Below are 19,230 nucleotides of genomic sequence, written 5' to 3'. Positions count from 1 at the left end.
GGGGAGATGTATAGCGATAGTAAAAAGTAGATATCATGGGTTATAGAATCTTCCTACCTCTTTTAAAACAATAGCACTACTTCATAGAATTTATTAAAGGCAGGATAGAATCTAGTCCATGGAGGAATAGGGCAGTGGGTGAGGGGATGGAGAGAGGAAGCTTTCAGGTATTAGAATTATTGATAACAATAAAGCATATGGCAACTTTTTGTCAACAAGAATTGTTAAGCAAATTATGATACATATTGATTCCTAGGTCAGGAAGATCTCCTGGAGGAGGTTTTGGCAACCCACTCCAGTATTCTTGCCTGGAAAATCTCTTGGACAGAGGAGCCTGGAGGGCTACAGTCCATAGGGCCACAAAAAGTTGGACACGACTGAAGAGATTTAGCACACAATCACTTATTAAGAGTAACAGCTAATATTTTAGAGCATTTCCTAAAGACTTCAGTGAAGCACTTAATATTATCTCTTTTAATCCTGATAGATTAGATTATCCCAATAGATAATCCTGAGATAGGTACTATTAGCATCCCCATTTTACAGTTGAGGATACTGAGGCATCAGAAAGTTAAAAGACTTCTCCAAGGTCACACAGCTTGAAAATGGCAGAGCTGAGACTTGAGATCTGAACCCAGGAAGTCAAGCTCAGGGCCACCATCCTGTACTGCCAGTCAAAATGGAACATTCTGGGAATTTCCCTGGAGGTCCAGCGATTAAGACTCCGAGCTTCCACTGCAGGGGTCCCAGGTTCGATCCCTGGTCCAGGAATGAAGATCCTACATGCTGCAGAAGAGAAAACAAAAGGAACAGTCAGTTGCCACAGAGATGTTTGCATAGACACTTACATTTTCCCAGATGCTATGGATCAAGAAAGGAAACAATTTATGCCAAGAGTAAGTTAAAATCACCAGGTCTTTTCAGTTCTACGTTGAGAGCACATTTCAGAACATTTACTTCTCTCAACCTCCACTACCATCACACTGGTCCAGGCTATCCATGTCTTGAATTTTAATGTTGAAGGAGTCCTTGAACCAGTGTGCTCACATCCATTCTTAGAACCCTTCACATGGCAGCCAGAGTGAATTTAAAAACACACATCTGAGTAGGTCACATCCTTCCTCAAACTCCTCTAGAATAGTCCCATAATCTCTAGAATAAAGACAGACCCACTCGCCTCTCCACATTCTTCTCACCCGCTCCCTCTCTGGACTCCAGCCGCACTGGCTTTCTCTTCCAGTTCCTTCTGCCTCCAAGCTCCTTTCCAATGCCATATGCTCTCTCCTCTGCCCAGAACCCTCCTCTCTCTGCCTGATTCTTCTTCATGCCACAGCAGCCTGTTTTTTGTCCTTGCAGCACAAAATATAGCTCCTTCATAGCATTTGTAATGTGAATATTTGTTTCATGTTTGTATCTGATTTAATCTCCATTGGGCTCTATGTTTCTTCTCTAAAATGATGCCTGGCACGTGTTAGGAGTCCATAAAAGTTTGATGAATGAAAATGCATGTCAGCATAGTCTTGCTGAAATTATGGACAAGTCTAAACATATACATGGAAGAATGACTAGAAAGAAACATAGCAAAATGCCAATTGTGGTAGCATGTCTTTCTTTCTTTAATTTTATTCTATTTTTGGTTACCATGCATGGGCTTTTCTCTAGTTTTGGAGAGCAGGGGCTATTCTGTAGTTGCGGTGCATGGGCTTCTCATTGCAGTGGCTTCTCTTGGCTGAGCACAGGCTCTGGGCACATTGTGCTATAGCACAATAGCACGTGGGCTCAAAGGTTGTGGTGCATGGGCTCAGTTGTTCTGTGGCATGTGGAATCTTCTCAGACCAGGGATCAAACCAGTGTCCCCTGCATTGCAAGGTGGATTCCTATCCACCGTATCACCAGGTAAGTCCGGGATGTCCTGTTTTGTTTTGTTTTTTGACCGAGCCTCATGACTTGTGGGATCTCAGTTTCCCAACCAGGGATTGAACCTGGACCATGGCAGCAAAAGCCCAGAATCCCAACCAGGAGGCCACCAGGGAACTCCCCATGATGGGATAGTCTGTAAATATTTTCTCTTGTCTTTTCTTTATACTTTACATTTCTAAACAAATGTGCACAACTCTCATCAAGCAGTAACCAGCTTGAAAGCATAACCAGGCAACTAAAGCTTGGGCTCTTTCTAGGCTTCCTGCCCACGTTTGGACCTGCCTGGATTAACCTGTATGGCTCACCCAGGAACCACAGTCTGATGGATGACTACCAGGAACTGAATGAAGGCTTCGGCGAAGGCGTGTCATACCGGGGCAGGATCTTGGTGGAGATTGCTGTGGAGATCCTCTCGGGAGGGGCACAGGAGTCTAAATTCTCCAAGGCGCTCAAGGAGTTCAAGTTGTCTCCGAAGGACAAAGATGGCAAATCTTCCAAAGGCGCGAGTAAAGACAAGGGCGACAAAACTGACGATGGCAAACCCCAGCAGGCTTCAGACAAAACCAACTCAACAGAGGTCGAGGTGGAGCCTTTCGACGTGCCCCCAGAAGTAAGTCTGAGCGCGCTTCCACTGAGACTGTGCCCTGAGCCCAGCGCAGAGACAGCATCTGCCATGGGTCCCCAGAGACCCACAGAGGTGTTGCACCCCCTGCAAAATGTGTGTTGACTCAGCCCTATATTTCGGGGCTGATCCTCTGCCTTTTCCTGCTCACAACATAGCCATCTGCTCATGTTGCATTCTGTCTGCATCCCCCACCAAACACAGATTCCCATGGACACCAAAGTAAAATAAAGCACTCTGGAGGAGCTGTTGGGAGTGGGTGGGCGGGTGATGGACTGAACTCTGTGTGGGGCCTAATTGTGTTTAGCTTTGTTAGCTCAGCATGCATTCTGGATGAGATAATGTGGGATGAGGGATGAAGAGGAGGAAGAGTGGGTGACAAGCAGGGACACAAGGAACCGAGACACCTGTTCCCCGGCCCCACGCATGTGGGGAAGTCACCACTGGAGGGAATGGTTATCATTGCTTGTGACTCAGCAAACAGCAGAGTAGCGTCTTCTGGCCCAGTTCTGTGTTAGGGGTGAGAGGTTTGGGACCCCAAGAGGAACATAAACCGTGACTAAGCTCTCAGTCTTTAAGTTCAGTAATAGTGCTTTGTGACTGCAAATGAAGGCATTTTATATTTTGGTGGGTAGATTATAGCTTGATTCTGCCTCTGGGAGGGTGTTTCTCAGGTCAGCCAGACTCTAATTTCAGATGGGGAAGGGATGGGGTGCCTGGTCTCCCAGAGCTGTCCATTCCCGGTAGAGACTAGAACACACAGAAGGATTTTTAGTATGTGGGTCAACTTAGCCTTGGAAGAGCCACTTAATTTTACTGCTGGGATTTAATAAATCTGGCTTCTGCCAGAGTGGATGATCCAAAAGAGAGCAAGGCAGAGACTGCAATGTCTTTTTTGCCCAAATCCATGGAAATCACACAGATATTTATGCCACATTCTAACTGTTAGAAATGAGCCACATGTCCAGCCCACATTGAAATAGGGTTGGGGAATGAATGAGGCTTCACCTTTTAAGGGGGGGCTTTTCCAAGAATTTGTGGACATAACTTAAAACTACCACACTACAGCTTCTGCCTTCCCCAGAGCCTCAGTAGCTCAGAGCTTGCCCTTACTAACATGATAATATCTATTTTTTTGTAGCATCTTCTTGTTCAGCTCTCCAGGTTCCCGCAGCTCTAATTTCCCTTGCTGCAGCCTTGCTCTCATTGTGAATCTGGACAAATGAGGTCCTATAATGCTGGCTTTTTAAACTCATTGTCATCATCACCATCAAAGCTTATCTCCCTTCTGTCAAACCTTGTGTTCATCTTTATTATTTTTCAAATTTATTTTTATTTTTTCTTGGTATATAACTGCTTTATAGTGTGTTAGTTTCTGCTGTACAACATTATGAATCAGCTGTAAGGATACATGTATCTCCTCCCTCTTGAGCCTCCCTCCCATTCTTGCCCATCCCACCCCTCTAGGTCATCACAGAGCACAGAGCTGAGCCCCCTGTGCTCTACAACTGCTTCCTGCTTGCTAGCTATTCTGCACATGGTAGTATATATATGTGTCAGTGCTACTCTCTCACTTTGTCTCATCCTCCTCTTCTCCCATGTCCAGAAGTCCATTCTCTATATCCGCATCTCTATTCCTGCCCTGTGTTCCTTTTTAAATCCTCAGCATTGGTAGGAATAAAAATAGAGTCTGACTGCATGAAATTTATGGTAAAGAAGGGGAGATAAGACCTACAAAATAAATGTACAGGAAGTAGAATGTGATAAAGTGCCTTAAGCAGGTAAAGATAAAGTCATATTATCTCCTGGGGTGAGTGCAGTGTAAGGATTAAAATAAAATTAAACTCTCCCAAATAAGAGAGTTGGGTTTAAGATGTGGCAGTATTGTGCAATGGTTACTGTCTGGTCTCTGGACAAGTATCTGTTTGAGTCTTTGGGCAAGTGATTTAAGCTCCTAGGTTTATTTCCAATAATAACCTCTACTTCATAGGCTTATAATGATGATTTAATGAATTAATACAACAAAGTGCTTATTAGAAAAGAGCCTGACACATAGTAAGTGCTCAATTACTATTAATCATGTTTAGTAACTATGAACAGATATCTTACTCTTTCATGAAACTACAGCTTCTCACTTTTAAATGGATAGAATAGAAAGATCCCTCTCATAGGATAGTTACAAGAATTACATGAGATAATACAGGTAAAATTCTTTTTTTAAAACTTGTTTATTTAAAGTGAAAACAATTATTGAGGTATAGTTGATTTACAATACCATGTTATTTTCAGTTGTATAGCATAGTGATCCAGAAATTTTGAATGAAAGATAATTGCTTTACAATGTTATGTTGGTCTCTTCCATACATCAACATGAATCAGCCACAGGTATACATGTGTCCCCGTCCTCTTGAACCTTCTCCCACCTCCCACTCCATCCCACCCCTCTAGGTTGTCTAGAGCACCAGTTGAGCTCCCCATGTCCCACTGGCTATCTATTTTACATATGGGAGTGTAAAATATGCTACTCTCCCCATATCTGACACACAATAAGAGTTCTGTAAACACTACCATCATCGTTTTTCTAGCTCAGGGCATCAGGGGAGGCTTCCAGAAGAAGAGGCTTCTTCTGGATTGGACTTTGAAGGGTGGATGGGATTAAGACATGAATTATAACCTGTTGAAATACTTATGGTGACTTCACTTATGGCATTGGCGTGTGTAGGCTTTATCCTAGGTACTGCACATGGGTGATCTCATTCCTTCCCCATGTAGGTCCTGCTATGATGCTCATTTCATAGACAAGGAACATGATACCTGGATAGCAGACACGGCTTGCCCAGTCAACGTCTAGGAAGCAGCAGAGTTGGGAATTAAAGAGGGGATCACCTGGCCTTGGAACCTGCGGTCCCTCTTCCAGGCTCCGTGGCCTCCATTCCCTTTGGGTCTCTGAGTGATTTTTAACCTCCTCCCAGAGAGTAAACTTGGCCTCAGGAAGGCGTGATAAGGGGCTGGCTTACAGCCAAGGGACACAGTGGTGGCAGGCGGGAGCGGCACGTGCTGTGACTAAGAGTCAGCATCTGGCCCCACCCTGTCCCACACTTTCTGGTCAATAGAAACATTTCCTGCTGATGCCAGCAGCACAGGGGGCTTGTGTGTGAAGAAAGAGTCTCAAAAAGAGAGAAGGGGACTTCCCTGGTAGTCCAGTGCTTAAGACTGTGCTCCCAATGCAGGACGCATGGCTTCAATCCCTGATTGGGGGGACCAAGATCCCTCGTGGCCGGAAAAAAAGAGAGAGAGAGAGAAAGAGACAGAGTTAAGAGCTCTTGATTGAATGGGGCTCTTAGCCTCTGAAACTACAGCTGCTGTATTTCCTTCAATGAACCTTACTGCTGTTTCCGTTGGGCTCAATAAATCCAAGGGTAAAGCCGGAAAGCACAGCATGAAAGCTCCAGCTCATTCAGCCTCCTCACTCAGAAATGTAATGTGTCACCTGGTTTCTGGAACCATCACTCTCTTAACAAGATACATATACCAAGCTTACCTTTAAAATGAAAGGAGATTTGATTGTAAGGTTGAGACTACATCATTGCGAATGGCTGAACTGGGATTTGCAGTGCGTAGGTCCTGGTTCCTGCCAGTCTGATTAGAGTGGAAGTGATGTACCCTATCAGGCTGACACCAAGACTCAGGTTTCTATAAATCACCCTGGACCAGGTTGGCCTCACTGATTCAGTTTCCTCCTACTATAAAAAGATCCAGGGCCGTCTATTTTTTTTTTTTTTTTTCCTATAGATTGTACCAGAAAAACATGAGGAATTTTTACTCTTTGGAGCATTTTTCGAAGCTACCATGATAGACCGGAGGATCGGAGATAAACCCATTAGCTTTGAAGTTTCTATTGGTAAGTGCAGACAAGCACAGTGTCTGGCACATGGCGTGAACTTTATACCTCTTTCTTGAATGAATCAATGCCTTACATGCAGATGGTAGCATTCTGTTGGAGGTTTGCACCTCAGGAAGAAATGAATAACTCCTTGTCCACTCTAGACTCAATATGTAAGGGATAGATTTGTTTTTGTAGTTTTAATTAAAAATATTTATATAAATTAAAAATAATAAAAAATTTTTAAATGCATACCTATGGCTGATTCTTGTTGATGTATGGCAGAAATTAACCCAATATTGGAAAGCAATTATCTTCCAATTAAAAAAAGTTAAAATAAAAAGATTGAGAGTATAGTTTGCATTCAGACAGACTTGGACTACTAATCCTGGTTCCCTGACCCTAGGATCACTTAATTTCTCTTGGTCTTGGTTTCTTCATCTATAAAATGGGAATAGTGATAATTCCTTATGAAGCTATGGCAAGAGTTTAATGAATTAATGCACATGGCATGCTGTGCGTATGATAGATGCTGTTGTTGTGACTTCCAGCAGTCTTCCTGGACTGATGTGCACCTGGGAAAACCACTCCAAGAAAGAGCATTCCATCAGAGAAGGTCTTGATTTACATTTGGGAAGTTTTGGAGCAGAAAAAAATGGAGAAGGAATCCAGTTAATCTGTAACTTAAGTCATTAAAAAAAAAAAAAAAAAAGACCTTAAGATGGAAGCTGATGATGGCTTCGTATCATTGCTAATCTTATTTCTTTGATCTGACCATCATCCTGCCTTCATACTGAGAGCTTATTACTCTGCCCTGGGAAGACATAAGCTTGGATCCTTTCTGCCAAGCAGCCTGATTCTACTTATTGACATCTGGCCCTTCTCCCCTTGCTACTGGCTCTACAGGTAATTTTGGGAACCTGATTGATGGAGGGTTGCATCACAGGAGTAGGAAGAAGTCAGCGGACTCAGCTGAAGAAGACACTCTCCCACTGCTGCACGAAGGAGAAGGGGACGCAGCCCATGATGCCGCCATTCCCCTGGTCTCCACCACTCACCCAGAGAAGCCACTTGTGACAGAAGGGAACAGGTAGGAGACGCAGCTTCCCTGATGGCTCAGGAAGTAAATGCAATGCAGGAGATGTAGGTTTGATCCCTGGGTTGGGAAGATCCCCTGCAGAAGGGAATGGCAACCCACTCCAATATTCTTGCCTAGAGAATTTCATGGACAGAGGAGCTTGCTGGGTTACAGTCTGGGGGGTCGCAGAGAGTTGGACACGACTGAAGAGACTGAGCACACACGCACAGGAGCCCCAGGAGGCGAGAGTAGCCAGGATTTCTGACTGTGGAAATGTGACCCATTTCCATGACCGTTTGATTCAGTTCTTCCCTAAAACTAGAAATATTCTGTATCTTAGTTATGGGTGCAAGGTACAGGCTAGACCGACAGGATAACTGCCACTCTCCTGGATTCTCGTGTTGACAACTCTCCAAATGACACATCCAGTTAATTCATTCAAGGACAGAGTGATGACGATGGTTCTTATGACCATATCTGAAGCTCCCTTTATCCTATAACTTTGAAGCAGAACAATATAGGAAGGTCAGAAGTTAAATTTCCACCCCAAATCCTATCAACAGTTTTTATAGTCATTTGAACACAATGTAAATTCAACTTGGTGGAATTATTAATTACATCATTTCTTATCTTATTTTGGGCGCAAACTGAAGAACTCAGAAATGATTCTTAGCCATGAAAAAAGACCATTTCAGAAAACAACTGGGGCTCCTACGTGCACCCTTACCGATCTTTAACCCACATGACATTTCAACATGCAAAGAGAAGTGAAATTATAGAACTTTGTCTTAAGACAGTGATGTCAACCAAGTGGCTTATGAGAAAGGAAAGCCGCATACAGTGAGAGTCTTCTGTGTTCTGAGCTTTGTGCTAGGAGTAAAAAAAAATATGATCTCACGGGATTGTCGTAAGAGAAGATTGCTCATTACATGTCAAGGGATTGAAATCACATTGCTAGTTCTCATTAGTCTACTCTTTTCAATCTAGACAGTGTCTCTGGGCGTGAACCCATGGCTTAGTGACCACTGTTAGAATCACAAGAACTCTCACATCTATTTTCCCAGATGGCCTTCCTGAGCAGCAGATCCAAACACCTCTACTTGGGGGTCCCCAAGCTAGTCATCAGACTCATTGTCTTCACAGGCAACTTTTCCCCTTTTCCTGTCTTTCCCATCTCAGAGACTGGTCCTGCCACTCACTGCATTCTCAGCCACAAATTGGAAATCTGTCAATTGTTCTCTTTTCCCTTCCTACCCGCATCCAGTCAGTGATGAAGTCTGGTTAATTCTAGTTCTCAAGTGTGTTCCCTACTGCCATTTCTTTAATTTAGTCAATTGGTATCTTTGGCGTAAGTTATTTTAAACACCTCTTACTTGGCTTGGACCTGCATCAAGGAAATCACCAAACTATCCATCTGAACTCCCCACTCCCCAGTTTGACATTATCCATTGGCTGCTTGTGGTTTTTAAAAAATAAATAAATAATTAATTTTTGGCATTGCTGGGTCTTTTGTTGCTGTACACAGGCTTTCTCTAGTTGCAACAAGCAGGCGTTGCTCTCTAGTTGAGGTTCGAGTGCTTCTGGTTGCAGTGGCTTCTCTTGTTGCGGAGTATAGGCTCTAGGGCGTGTGGGCTTCATTAGTTGTGACTCGAAGCTTCTAGAGTGTGGACTCAGTAGTTGTCGCACATGGGCTCGGTTGCCTGGTGGCATGTGAAATCTTCCCAGACCAGGCATCAAACCTGTGCCCCCTTCATTGGCAGGCAGATTCCTAACCATTGGACCACCAGGGAAGTCCTGCCTATGCCTTTCAGGCTTAATCTCAGGGGCCATATTTTGTTGATTTGATCCCCATCCACTTCTTTACAATAAACTCCAGCCATTCCCTAAATTCCACCAGTTCTCCAGTGCCATTCCCCAGATGAATCCTGCTGTTTGCTCCATGTGGACCTTGGAACACGCTCTTGCCTCTGCCAGGCAATAAGCGCCATCCTCAGAATGGCTAGCTCCCATTACCTTTCAAGAGTAAATTCAAGTTCCCTTCCCTGAATCCCAAGGCTGATTTGGACTTCTCCACTGAGCTCCATCAAACACTGTTCACGCTGCATTCACCTGTTTTTATTCGTCTGTGTCTCTATCAGATGGTGAGCAGTCAGAGGGCAAAGGACTGTGTCTTGCTCACCTTTGTATCTGCTCATCTCCGCACCGGGCATGTAGTAGATACTCGTACCTGTTTTTGAATGAGCTAAGGAAGTGCTATAACCGAGTTGGGTACCAGATACCATGGGGGAAGAGAGTGGGAAGGGGAGGAGGTGAAGAGTTGGCAAAGGTCACAAAAGGGTGACACCCTAAAGAGCGAGGATGAGTTTAAGGATGGAAAGCGATTGTCTGGGACAAAGTAGGAAGGAGTAAGTGAAAATACCCTGGATGCATGTCCTCTCATTTCTGGGCATGGCTGCACATTTTCTAAATCCTGTCTCTCCCATGGACCACCTTCTTTGGGGTCTTTTTTGGCCCCCTGGCAGCCATGCTTGATGGCCCATCCTCCCTTACATGCACCAAAAAGGACCCCTAACTTCCCCATCCTTTAATGGTTTTTCTGTCCAGTGTCAAACCTGAGGACATCACTGAGCAGGATCTGCAGCTCTGGGAGGCTTTTCTGAAGCTCTCAGTGGTACTCTGCATCCTTCTCTGGGACCAGGCAGTGAAAACATCCCCACCTTGTTAGACTAGCCCATTGCTGAGAGTGATGGTAATATCAGGAGATGTAGTATGGGGAGGGTTTAAAGGAGATGAGAGTGCTACAGAATCCTTCAGCGGGCCACACATCAGTACTAACTGGCTCACTCAAAGAGACCAAATTAAGTCATGCTGATGTTTGGGGGTTTTCTGTATATTCCTGTCACTATATTGAAGCTCTGTCCACATAGTGGTAAGCCAAGAATGGCAGCATCTGAATTAGAAGGTTTTATAATAGAATATACCCCAACACACTTGGGCATGCCCACACACACATATGCCTATGCACTCACAGTGTCCACACCCATGAGCACACATACACACATGTACAAACACACACATACAACTTATTTGTCTGTTGCCTCCATTGAAATACCACCTTATAAGGAGTGGTTTAGCCTGACTCTTGAAACATCACCTTGGGTTTGCTCTGGGCTTTCCAGTTTTCTAAAGCATGTGCATTTACATATAATTTACATATGGGGCTGGAGTGCAAGAATGAGACTGGAGCACAAGCCCAGAGTCAGATTACCATTTGATTCTCAGGGTTCCAGGCCTACCCTTGCCCCGAGTCACAAGGCTGATGGCACATCAGGGCAGCCATTCAAACTGTTAGACGTCTCTTCCTGCTGGCAACGTGGTACCCTCCCATCTGCTGCTCTCCATCTGCACGGTCATTTGCCTGAGAAAAATACCGCATCCTGAGCCCTGTAGATCCAGTAAGATCTGGAGGACCTGGGAGCCAAAGACACAGAGGCTTTGAACACCGTTAGCACAGAATCATCCAGAGCAAAGAAACCTTGGGACAGAGCACAACATCGAGTAGGAATTTATTTAGTTGCAGGATTCTCAGCGCCATAATCTGTTTTTAATTTTTGAGTATAATTACTTTGCCTGGAGACTCCCATGGACAGAGAAGCCTGGTGGGCTACAGTCCATGGGTCGCAGAGAGTTGGACATGAGAAGGCAATGGCACCCCACTCCAGTACTCTTGCCTGGAAAATCCCATGGACTGAGGAGCCTGGTGGGCTGCAGTCCATGGGATTGCTAAGAGTCGGACACGACTGAGCAACTTCACTTTCACTTTTCACTTTCATGCATTGGAGGAGGAAATGGCAACCCACTCCAGTGTTCTTGCCTGGAGAATCCCAGGGACGGCGGGGCCTCGTGGGCTGCCGTCTATGGAGTCGCACAGAGTTGGACACAACTGAAGCGACTTAGCAGAAGCGACTTCACACACACGTAGTTGCTTTACAATGTTGGGTTAGTTTCTTCCATGTAGAAAAGTAAATTAGTTATACGTATACATATATCTTCTCCTTTTAAGATTTCCTCCCACTCTGCTCAATGTGATGTGGCAGCCTGGATGAGACAGGGGTTGGGGGGAGAATGGATCCATGTATATGTGTGACTGAGTCCCTTCACTGTTCACCTGAAACTATCACAACTTTGTTAATTGCTTTGTGCTACGTTATTTCAGTTGTGTCCAACTCCTTGCAGCTCTATGGACTGTGGCCTCCAGGCTCCTCTGTCCGTGGAACTCTCCGGGCAAGAATACTGGAGTGGGTTGCCATGCCCTCCCCCAGGGGATCTTCCCGACCCAGGGATTGAACCCTTGTCTCTTACATCTCCTGCATTGGCAGGCGGGTTCTCTACCACTAGTGCCGCCAATATAAAATAAAAAGTTCAAAAGGAAAAATAAAGATTTCTTTCCTACTTGTGTCATCACAGAGCACTGAGTAGAGTTCCCTGTGCTATTCGGTAAGTTGTGATCAATTACCTATTTTGTACAAAATAGTGTATATATGTCGGTCCCAGTCTCCCGGTTCATCCCACCCCTGCTTCCCTCATCAGTATCCAGGAGTTTGTTCTCTACGTTTGTGTCTATTTCTGCTTTGCAAATATATTCATCTCTCTCAATTCTAGACTCCACATATGAGCCCTATTATACGACATTTGTTTTTCTCCGTGCCATCATTTTTAACAAGATAAGGGAAAGAGCAGTTTCTGACCTTCCTTATTTGTTAAGTTTTATTTTGTTCCCCTGCTGTAATCATAACCTCAGTTTCTGCCAAGGACTTATTTGGCTTCTCTTCTGAATGGTTGCCTGCTGGTTTGTTTTTTGCAGAACAGACCACAGAGCATCTTTGCTAACTTTATGGCCTCTAGAAGAAACTTAGGTTGGAGAGCTAAAAAGAACAACCATGCGTTCTTTCAGGCTGAAGTCCTCTGTAGCTTTTGGAATGGAAACAAAGCTCTCTCTTTCACTTTCCCCCCACCCCAACCTCTAGAAGCTCATGACTCCTAACACTGTCCACATTTATTAGGGCCCCTGTCCAAGCAATGCCCATGACAAGAAATGTGCTCTTGCCTGCATTACATGTTTCTCTTCACACCCAGATGTTTGTGGGAAAATTTCAGGGGGCTGGGGGCAGAGCTAGGTAAGAGCTAGCTATAATGAATATAGCTGTCATTAGGCAGGGAACTTCAACCTTAGGCTACATCTCTCCCATCTTACCTGCTTCCACATCCACATTCTTGGGAACTGAATTCTCCCAGTTAGTCCCTTCTTTTCTGTCTTCAGTCTCATCCTCTGAACTATCTTTTTCTCACCATCATTTAAGCATATCCAACCATCACCATCAACCATTCTCTTTGGCTCCATGTCTCCCCTTCCAGCTACTTTGCTATCTCTCTGGTCCTTTCTTAGTCAAGTGGGTCACCGATCAATATATTATTGGCACTAATGCCCAGCAACAACCAACATTGGATGGATGGACGGATGGATGGATGGCAGCCATGGAATGTTGGAGTTGAGTTTGAAGCACATGACTTCATCCTCATTAATATTATTTTACCTTCTTACAATTCTCTAGTGATTTCAGTTTACAAAATACATTCACCTCTGTTATCTCAGTTGATCCTTACGCAGTCAGTTCTTAGTATATAGATTTAAAGGGAAAGGAAAATGTTAGTTTTTCTCCCTTCTCTCAATTAGAAAGAGAATTTTTCCTTGAAGAGGGCTTGCCAATTGAATCCTGCCTTCTGGTGATCATTCTAAGCTTTGCCCTGGGTCAGAGTGGTAGCCATTACTACCTCTTCATTGTAGCCATATGGCTGTTCATTGCTTAGTGTTCATAGGTCCCCAGATAGAGGCTAAGGGTGGCATTACTAATGTGACTGTTTTATCACCATCCTTTCCCCAGTCCACCCAGGATGTATGAAACATGAACATGTGACCGGAATTGCCTGAAAAACACTGATTGCCAACTAACTTCCAGACCTAATGTATTTTCCCAGGAATTACAACTATTTGCCATTTGAGGCCAAGAAGCCCTGTGTCTACTTTGTCAGTTCTTGGGGAGACCAGACGTTTAGGCTGCATTGGTCCAACATGCTGGAGAAGATGGCAGACCTCCTGGTAGGTGACTCTGATGGGTGATGGATTCAAATATTGGGAAGCTGGAGGCAAAGGGGATCTTTTCCCACTCAGAAGAGGGTCTTGGCCTCAGTTCAAATACCAAAGAATTGAGGCCTCTGCATTTGGATGACGCATGGCTCCTGCCATGTAAACCCAGGGAAATGAGAATACATTTTGCAAAATTCCTCACCTTTAAATCAAGCTCTCCAAATTCAAATCCCTGCTCTGCTTCTACCTGTTATAGTACCTAGTATGATCCATGCTAAGTCATTTCAGTCGTGTTTGACTCTTTGTGACCCTGTGGACTGAAACCCACCAGGCGCCTCTGTCCATGGGATTCTCCAGGCAAGAATATTGGAGTGGGGTGCCATTGCCTTCTCCGAACAGTAGACAATTCCCTCCAAAGTCAAGCCCTGCTACCTCTCTGGTCCTGTCTCTCACAGGCTCCTCTTCCTTACTTTATTCCAAGCACAGTGGTCTCCTTTCAAGTGTCTCAAAGAAACCGAGCTAGCCACCTCCATGCTCTTCCCTCTGCCTGGGCTGCTTTTCCTCATCTTGTTTCTCCAAGGAAGCCCAGTCAGCCTCCATAGCTCAGGTTCGAGCACTTCCTCAGAGAAGCTTTTTGATGTTTCCTCTTACCCTCTCCTATCATATCTTGTTCTTTTCCTTCAGAATTCTTTGAGGAATTGAATGTGTGAAAGTATTCAAAACAGTGTGCATGCGTGCTCAGTTGCTAAGTTGTGTCCAGCTCTTTGTGACCCCATGGTAGCCCACCAGACCCCTCTGTCCGTGGGATTCTCCAGGCAAGAATACTGAAATGGGTTGCCATTTCCTCCTCCAGATATCTTCCTGGCCCAGGGATCGAACTCCTGTCTCCTGCATTGGCAGGCAGATTCTTTACCACTGAGCCACCTGCGAAGCCCATTTAAAATAGTACCTACGTGCAATAAATGTACGCTGTCCTACCCAAGCCCCCGGGGGTAAAGAAAACCAGGGAACATGCTGCTTTGGCATCTTGCACCTTCCCTTTGTGATTCCTCTCACATATCCCTTTCCAGCTCACATAACTCACGGACAGTGTCATCTCTTGCCTCTTTCCTTTTCAAAACAAAATATGAGCTGAATATAATTTCTGTGAATGTTAGAATCAGTGTCTCCACGACAGTTTCATTCCCATCTCTCATCCCTCCACCTCCGTGGTTTGTTTTCAGGAAGAAGGTATAGAGGAAGTAAAAGAACTGATTAAGATTTCAGAGGAAGCCCCAGAAGAGAAAATGAAGATGGTGCTCAGTGACTTTATCAGTCGAAGCAGGTACTGGAGGGACAGCTGGCATCTGGGGAGCTGAGCTGTATGGAATCAGCTTTTACTTACCTTAGAAAATAGTCAATTTCACATGCAGTCAAATGAACATTGAGTAGTGTTACATCCATCTTCTTTTGTTCAGTAATTTAGCTGCTGTGGGCTCACTATTGCTTTCTGATACTTTACTAAAACATAAAGCAAAGGAAAAAAAAAGGAAAAGGGAAGAAAAGAAAGACTTACTGCAGAGATTCTTTTTGAAACAAGAAAATTGCTAGCAGTGTTAGTGTCTGGCATGCTTCTTTGCATTTGGTAGGTACTCAGCAACTATTTCGGAGAAGGCAACAGCACCCCACTCCAGTACTCTTGCCTGGAAAATCCCATGGACGGAGGAGTTTGGAAGGCTGCAGTCCATGGGGTCGCTGAGGGTCGGACATGACTGAGCGACTTCACTTTCACTTTTCACTTTCGTGCATTGGAGAAGGAAATGGCAACCCACTCCAGTGTTCTTGCCTGGAGAATCCCAGGGACAGGGGAGCCTGGTGGGCTGCCGTCTATGGGGTCGCACAGAGTCGGACACGACTGAAGCGACTTAGCAGCAGCAGTAGCAACAGCAGCAGCAACTATTTGGGCTTCCCAGGTGGCACTAGTAAGAAAGAATCCACCTGCCAATGCAGGAGACTTAAGAGATGTGGATTCATAACCTGGCTCAGGAAGGTTCCTTAGAGGAGGGCATGGCAACTCACTTCAGTATGCTTGCCTGGAAAATCCCATGGACAGAGGGGCCTGGTGGGCTAGTCCGGAGAGTTGGACACGACTGAAGCAAGTTAGCACACATGCAACAACTATTTGGCAATTGGCTGCTGGTGGTGGGTATTTAGTTGTTAAGTTATACTTGAATTTTGTGACCCTATAGACGGCAGCCCATCAGGCTCCTCTGTCCATGGGATTTCTCAGGCAAGAATCCTGGAGTGGGTTGCCATTTCCTTCTCCAGGGGATCTTCCTGACCCAGAGATTGAACCTGCATCTCCTGCACTGCAGATGGATTCTTTACTGCTGACCAACCAGGGATTCCCAGTTAGATGGATAAATTGTATCAAATGCTACTTAACAGAAGTTTTTGTACACTACATTAATAAGCACCAATTAATGACTCTTACTCCAGGAGGTAGACAATATAATAAAAAAATGAGTAGGGTATGTCAGTTACCAATTGCAGAGTAACAAATAACCCTCAAATTTAAGTGACTAAAACATATTTATTATTTCACAGTTTCTTGGGTCAAGAATGTAGATGTGGCTTAGTTGGGTCCTCTGCTCAGAACCTATCCCAGGCTGCACTCAAGGCATTGTCTGAGGCTAGAGTTACCTCGGGGCTCCTCTGGGAAGGACTCACTTCCCAGATCACTCACGTGGTCATTTGCAGAATTCAGTTCTTTATAAACTGTTGGATTGAGGAGGATTGAGAACTGCAGCTCCCTGCCAGCTGTTGTTTGGAGGTCATCCTCAATTCCTTGCCATATGGGCCTCTCCACGCCACCTCTCACAACGTGGCAACTGACTTCATCAGAGTGTGTGAGACAGAAGAGTCAGAGAGGACATGCCAGTAAGCTGGACATCATGGTCTTTTATTATCTAATCTTGGACGTGACAGCCCATCAGTCTTGATGGGTTCTGTCAGAAACCAATCCCTGGGACTAATGTATATTCAAAGGGGAGGAATCATATGATGGCAAGAACAGCAGGAGGCGGGGATCGTGGGGGCCATCTTAGAGGCTGCCTCCCTTAAAGGAAACACCTTGGATTAACTCTTGAAATGAATCAGTCAATACTCGAGCAAACAGTGAGAATTTGTCATGATAGAATGAATGGAAAAGGAGTGGCATTTCATTTGATGGAAAGAAAAAAACAAATAGACAGCAGATAGCTAAATTCCTGTGTTCTGCTTTGCAAGTTTTGTCTTTTCTAATCTCTCAACTACCCGAGTATTTTTACTTTTTTTAAAAAAAGGAAGAAAGCGGAGAGATAAATATGTGTTTTTTCTATCTTGATTTCTCTTCTGTTTTTCACAGAAGCAATATGAATCAGTGCTACTCCTGCTGTGAGTTAAGTGCCACCTGCAATTCCCTTGAAGTATCTTTTAAAAGCTTCATGATCATTTTTAGAAATTGTGGGCAAATTAATAGCTGGAAAATTTTTCTTTACTAGGAGGTTGCTTGATGTGATAATCATTCCTTTCTTTTCTGCAAGTTTTAAACCAACTGAAAAATATACATGAGGGTCAGACATTTGTTTTCTATTTGGTAAATAGGGATTTAAGAAAGCAGTTTGGACCTGAGGTCGAGGACACTTTGTGGTTCCCCCAACCTGTTGGCAGTTGAGCAGCTTGACTTTGGGGCTTCCCCCTAGAAGGACCAGACCACCTGCCATGTGGAAGTGAGGAGCCTGCCCACAGCCCACAGTTGGCGGGTCTAAAAGATGAAGAATGATCAGAGTCAGGAGCCAAAGTCATCTATCTACCCCCATTCTGAGGGGGAAATAAGCTATTTCTCCCCCTGTGTGGAAGGGAGAGAGATTAGAAGCGTTCATCATGTTTCTTAGAGCTGATCCATCCTGGGAGTGGAACAGATTCCTTCTGCCTCTAGGAAAGAAAGGTAGACATGTGACAAGACGCCTTCCTCAAAATAGAATCCTTTTATTCTTCTTAAAAACTAAGAGAAAATGCAATGACTAGTAGGCCCAAAGAGAATCTCTGGCGAAGCTTCAACTGCCACCAGGCAGAGCTTCTGTGTGGGACCCCGAGCTGGGAGGTTTGGCATCTTACCCCCGTTTTGTTCCTTTGTAACTGATTCTTTTCATCACAAAAGTACTACAGGCTCATCTCACAACGACAACAAAACGCAGGATGGGTAGGGTAAAAATGTTCTCAGTTCTCTCTTCAATCCCACTCAGAGAGCAGAGTTTGATTGGTCTTTCTGGGTTTTTTTCCTGTGCATTTGCAAACATACGCATTCATAAGAATGCTCTATTTCTTTACAAATATTGCACTTTGTTCAGCAGCTTGCTTTTTCACTCAACAATGTATCACCAGCATCTTTCTACAGTGGTAACTAATGGTTGACCCCACTGTTTAGTTATGTAATATGTATCATGTAATATTTAACTAGCCCCTGATATTTTTGTTCTGATTTATTTTGCTACTATAAATGGTGCTACAATAAACATTACTGTATAAACATCTTTTTTTGCAAGAACTTTCAGTTATTTTTAAAGGATAGAATTCTAGTATAATTTTTGGATCAAATTATATGGACATTTATATATTGATAAGTGCTATCAAATTACCTCCTAAACATTATAATAATTAACACTCTTCTATCGTAATAGAAGAGAGTGACTTTTCCCTCTCGAATATTTTCAATCTTGAATACTATCCAGTTTTTAATAAGCGAAAATGGCATCAATTTTAATTTGCATTTAAATTATTGCTGATGAGGGCAATATCTTATTTTCCCACGTTTAAAGCCATTTCTAGTTCATCGCACTCATAACCTTTTTCTACTGAGCACATTTTAAACTTCATCTCTCAAAGTGTTACTGTTCAGTCCTTTGTATATTTTAAAAAATATAAGGACATAGCTCAGTTTTGAAACTAAAATATTTGCTTGACATACAACTTTTTAGGAACCTTTTGGTGTGTGTTAAATTTGTAAAATAAAGGAATTGCAAAATAACCGCATTATTTTGGGTTTGCTCTTATGAACTTGTATCAGTTCAGTTCAGTTCAGTCGCTCAGTCATGTCCGACTCTTTGCGATCCCATGAACCGCAGCATGGCAGGCCTCCCTGTCCATCACCAACTCCCAGAGTCCACCCAAACCCATGTCCATTGAGTCGGTGATGCAATCCAACCATCTCATCCTCTGTCATCCCCTTCTCCTCCTGCCTTCAATCCCTTCCAGCATCAGGGTCTTTTCAAATGAGTCAGCTCTTCTTATCAGATGGCCAAAATATTGGAGTTTCAGCTTCAACGTCAGTCCCTCCAATGAACACCCAGGACTGATCTCCTTTACGATGGACTGGTTGGATCTTCTTGCAGTCCGAGGTACTCTCAAGAGTCTTCTCCAACACCACAGTTCAATTCTTCATGCTCAGCCTTCTTTATAGTCCAACTCTCACATCCATACATGACCACTGGAAAAACCATAGCCTTGACTAGACAGACCTTTGTTGGCAAAGTAATGTCTCTGCTTTTTATTATGCTGTCTAG

The 19,230-nt window shown here is 44.1% G+C and overlaps 1 protein-coding gene across 1 annotated transcript in view; it reads left to right on the top strand.

Moving 5' to 3' along the window:
• The window catches only part of FER1L6 (fer-1-like family member 6), a 175,416-nt gene that overhangs the window by 62,327 nt on the left and 93,859 nt on the right, over nucleotides 1-19,230 (top strand). Inside the window, exons 12-16 of the mRNA XM_010839005.1 lie at nucleotides 2,178-2,530; nucleotides 6,335-6,443; nucleotides 7,332-7,515; nucleotides 13,540-13,660; nucleotides 14,872-14,972. Coding sequence (XP_010837307.1) covers nucleotides 2,178-2,530; nucleotides 6,335-6,443; nucleotides 7,332-7,515; nucleotides 13,540-13,660; nucleotides 14,872-14,972 — 868 coding nt within the window. The remainder of the gene's footprint in view (nucleotides 1-2,177; nucleotides 2,531-6,334; nucleotides 6,444-7,331; nucleotides 7,516-13,539; nucleotides 13,661-14,871; nucleotides 14,973-19,230) is intronic.

Source organism: Bison bison, unplaced genomic scaffold (assembly GCF_000754665.1).
Source record: "Bison bison bison isolate TAMUID 2011002044 unplaced genomic scaffold, Bison_UMD1.0 scf7180017864108, whole genome shotgun sequence".
In the NCBI taxonomy this organism is placed as follows: domain Eukaryota; kingdom Metazoa; phylum Chordata; class Mammalia; order Artiodactyla; family Bovidae; genus Bison; species Bison bison.
This window is presented reverse-complemented; position numbering and strand designations above follow the sequence as displayed.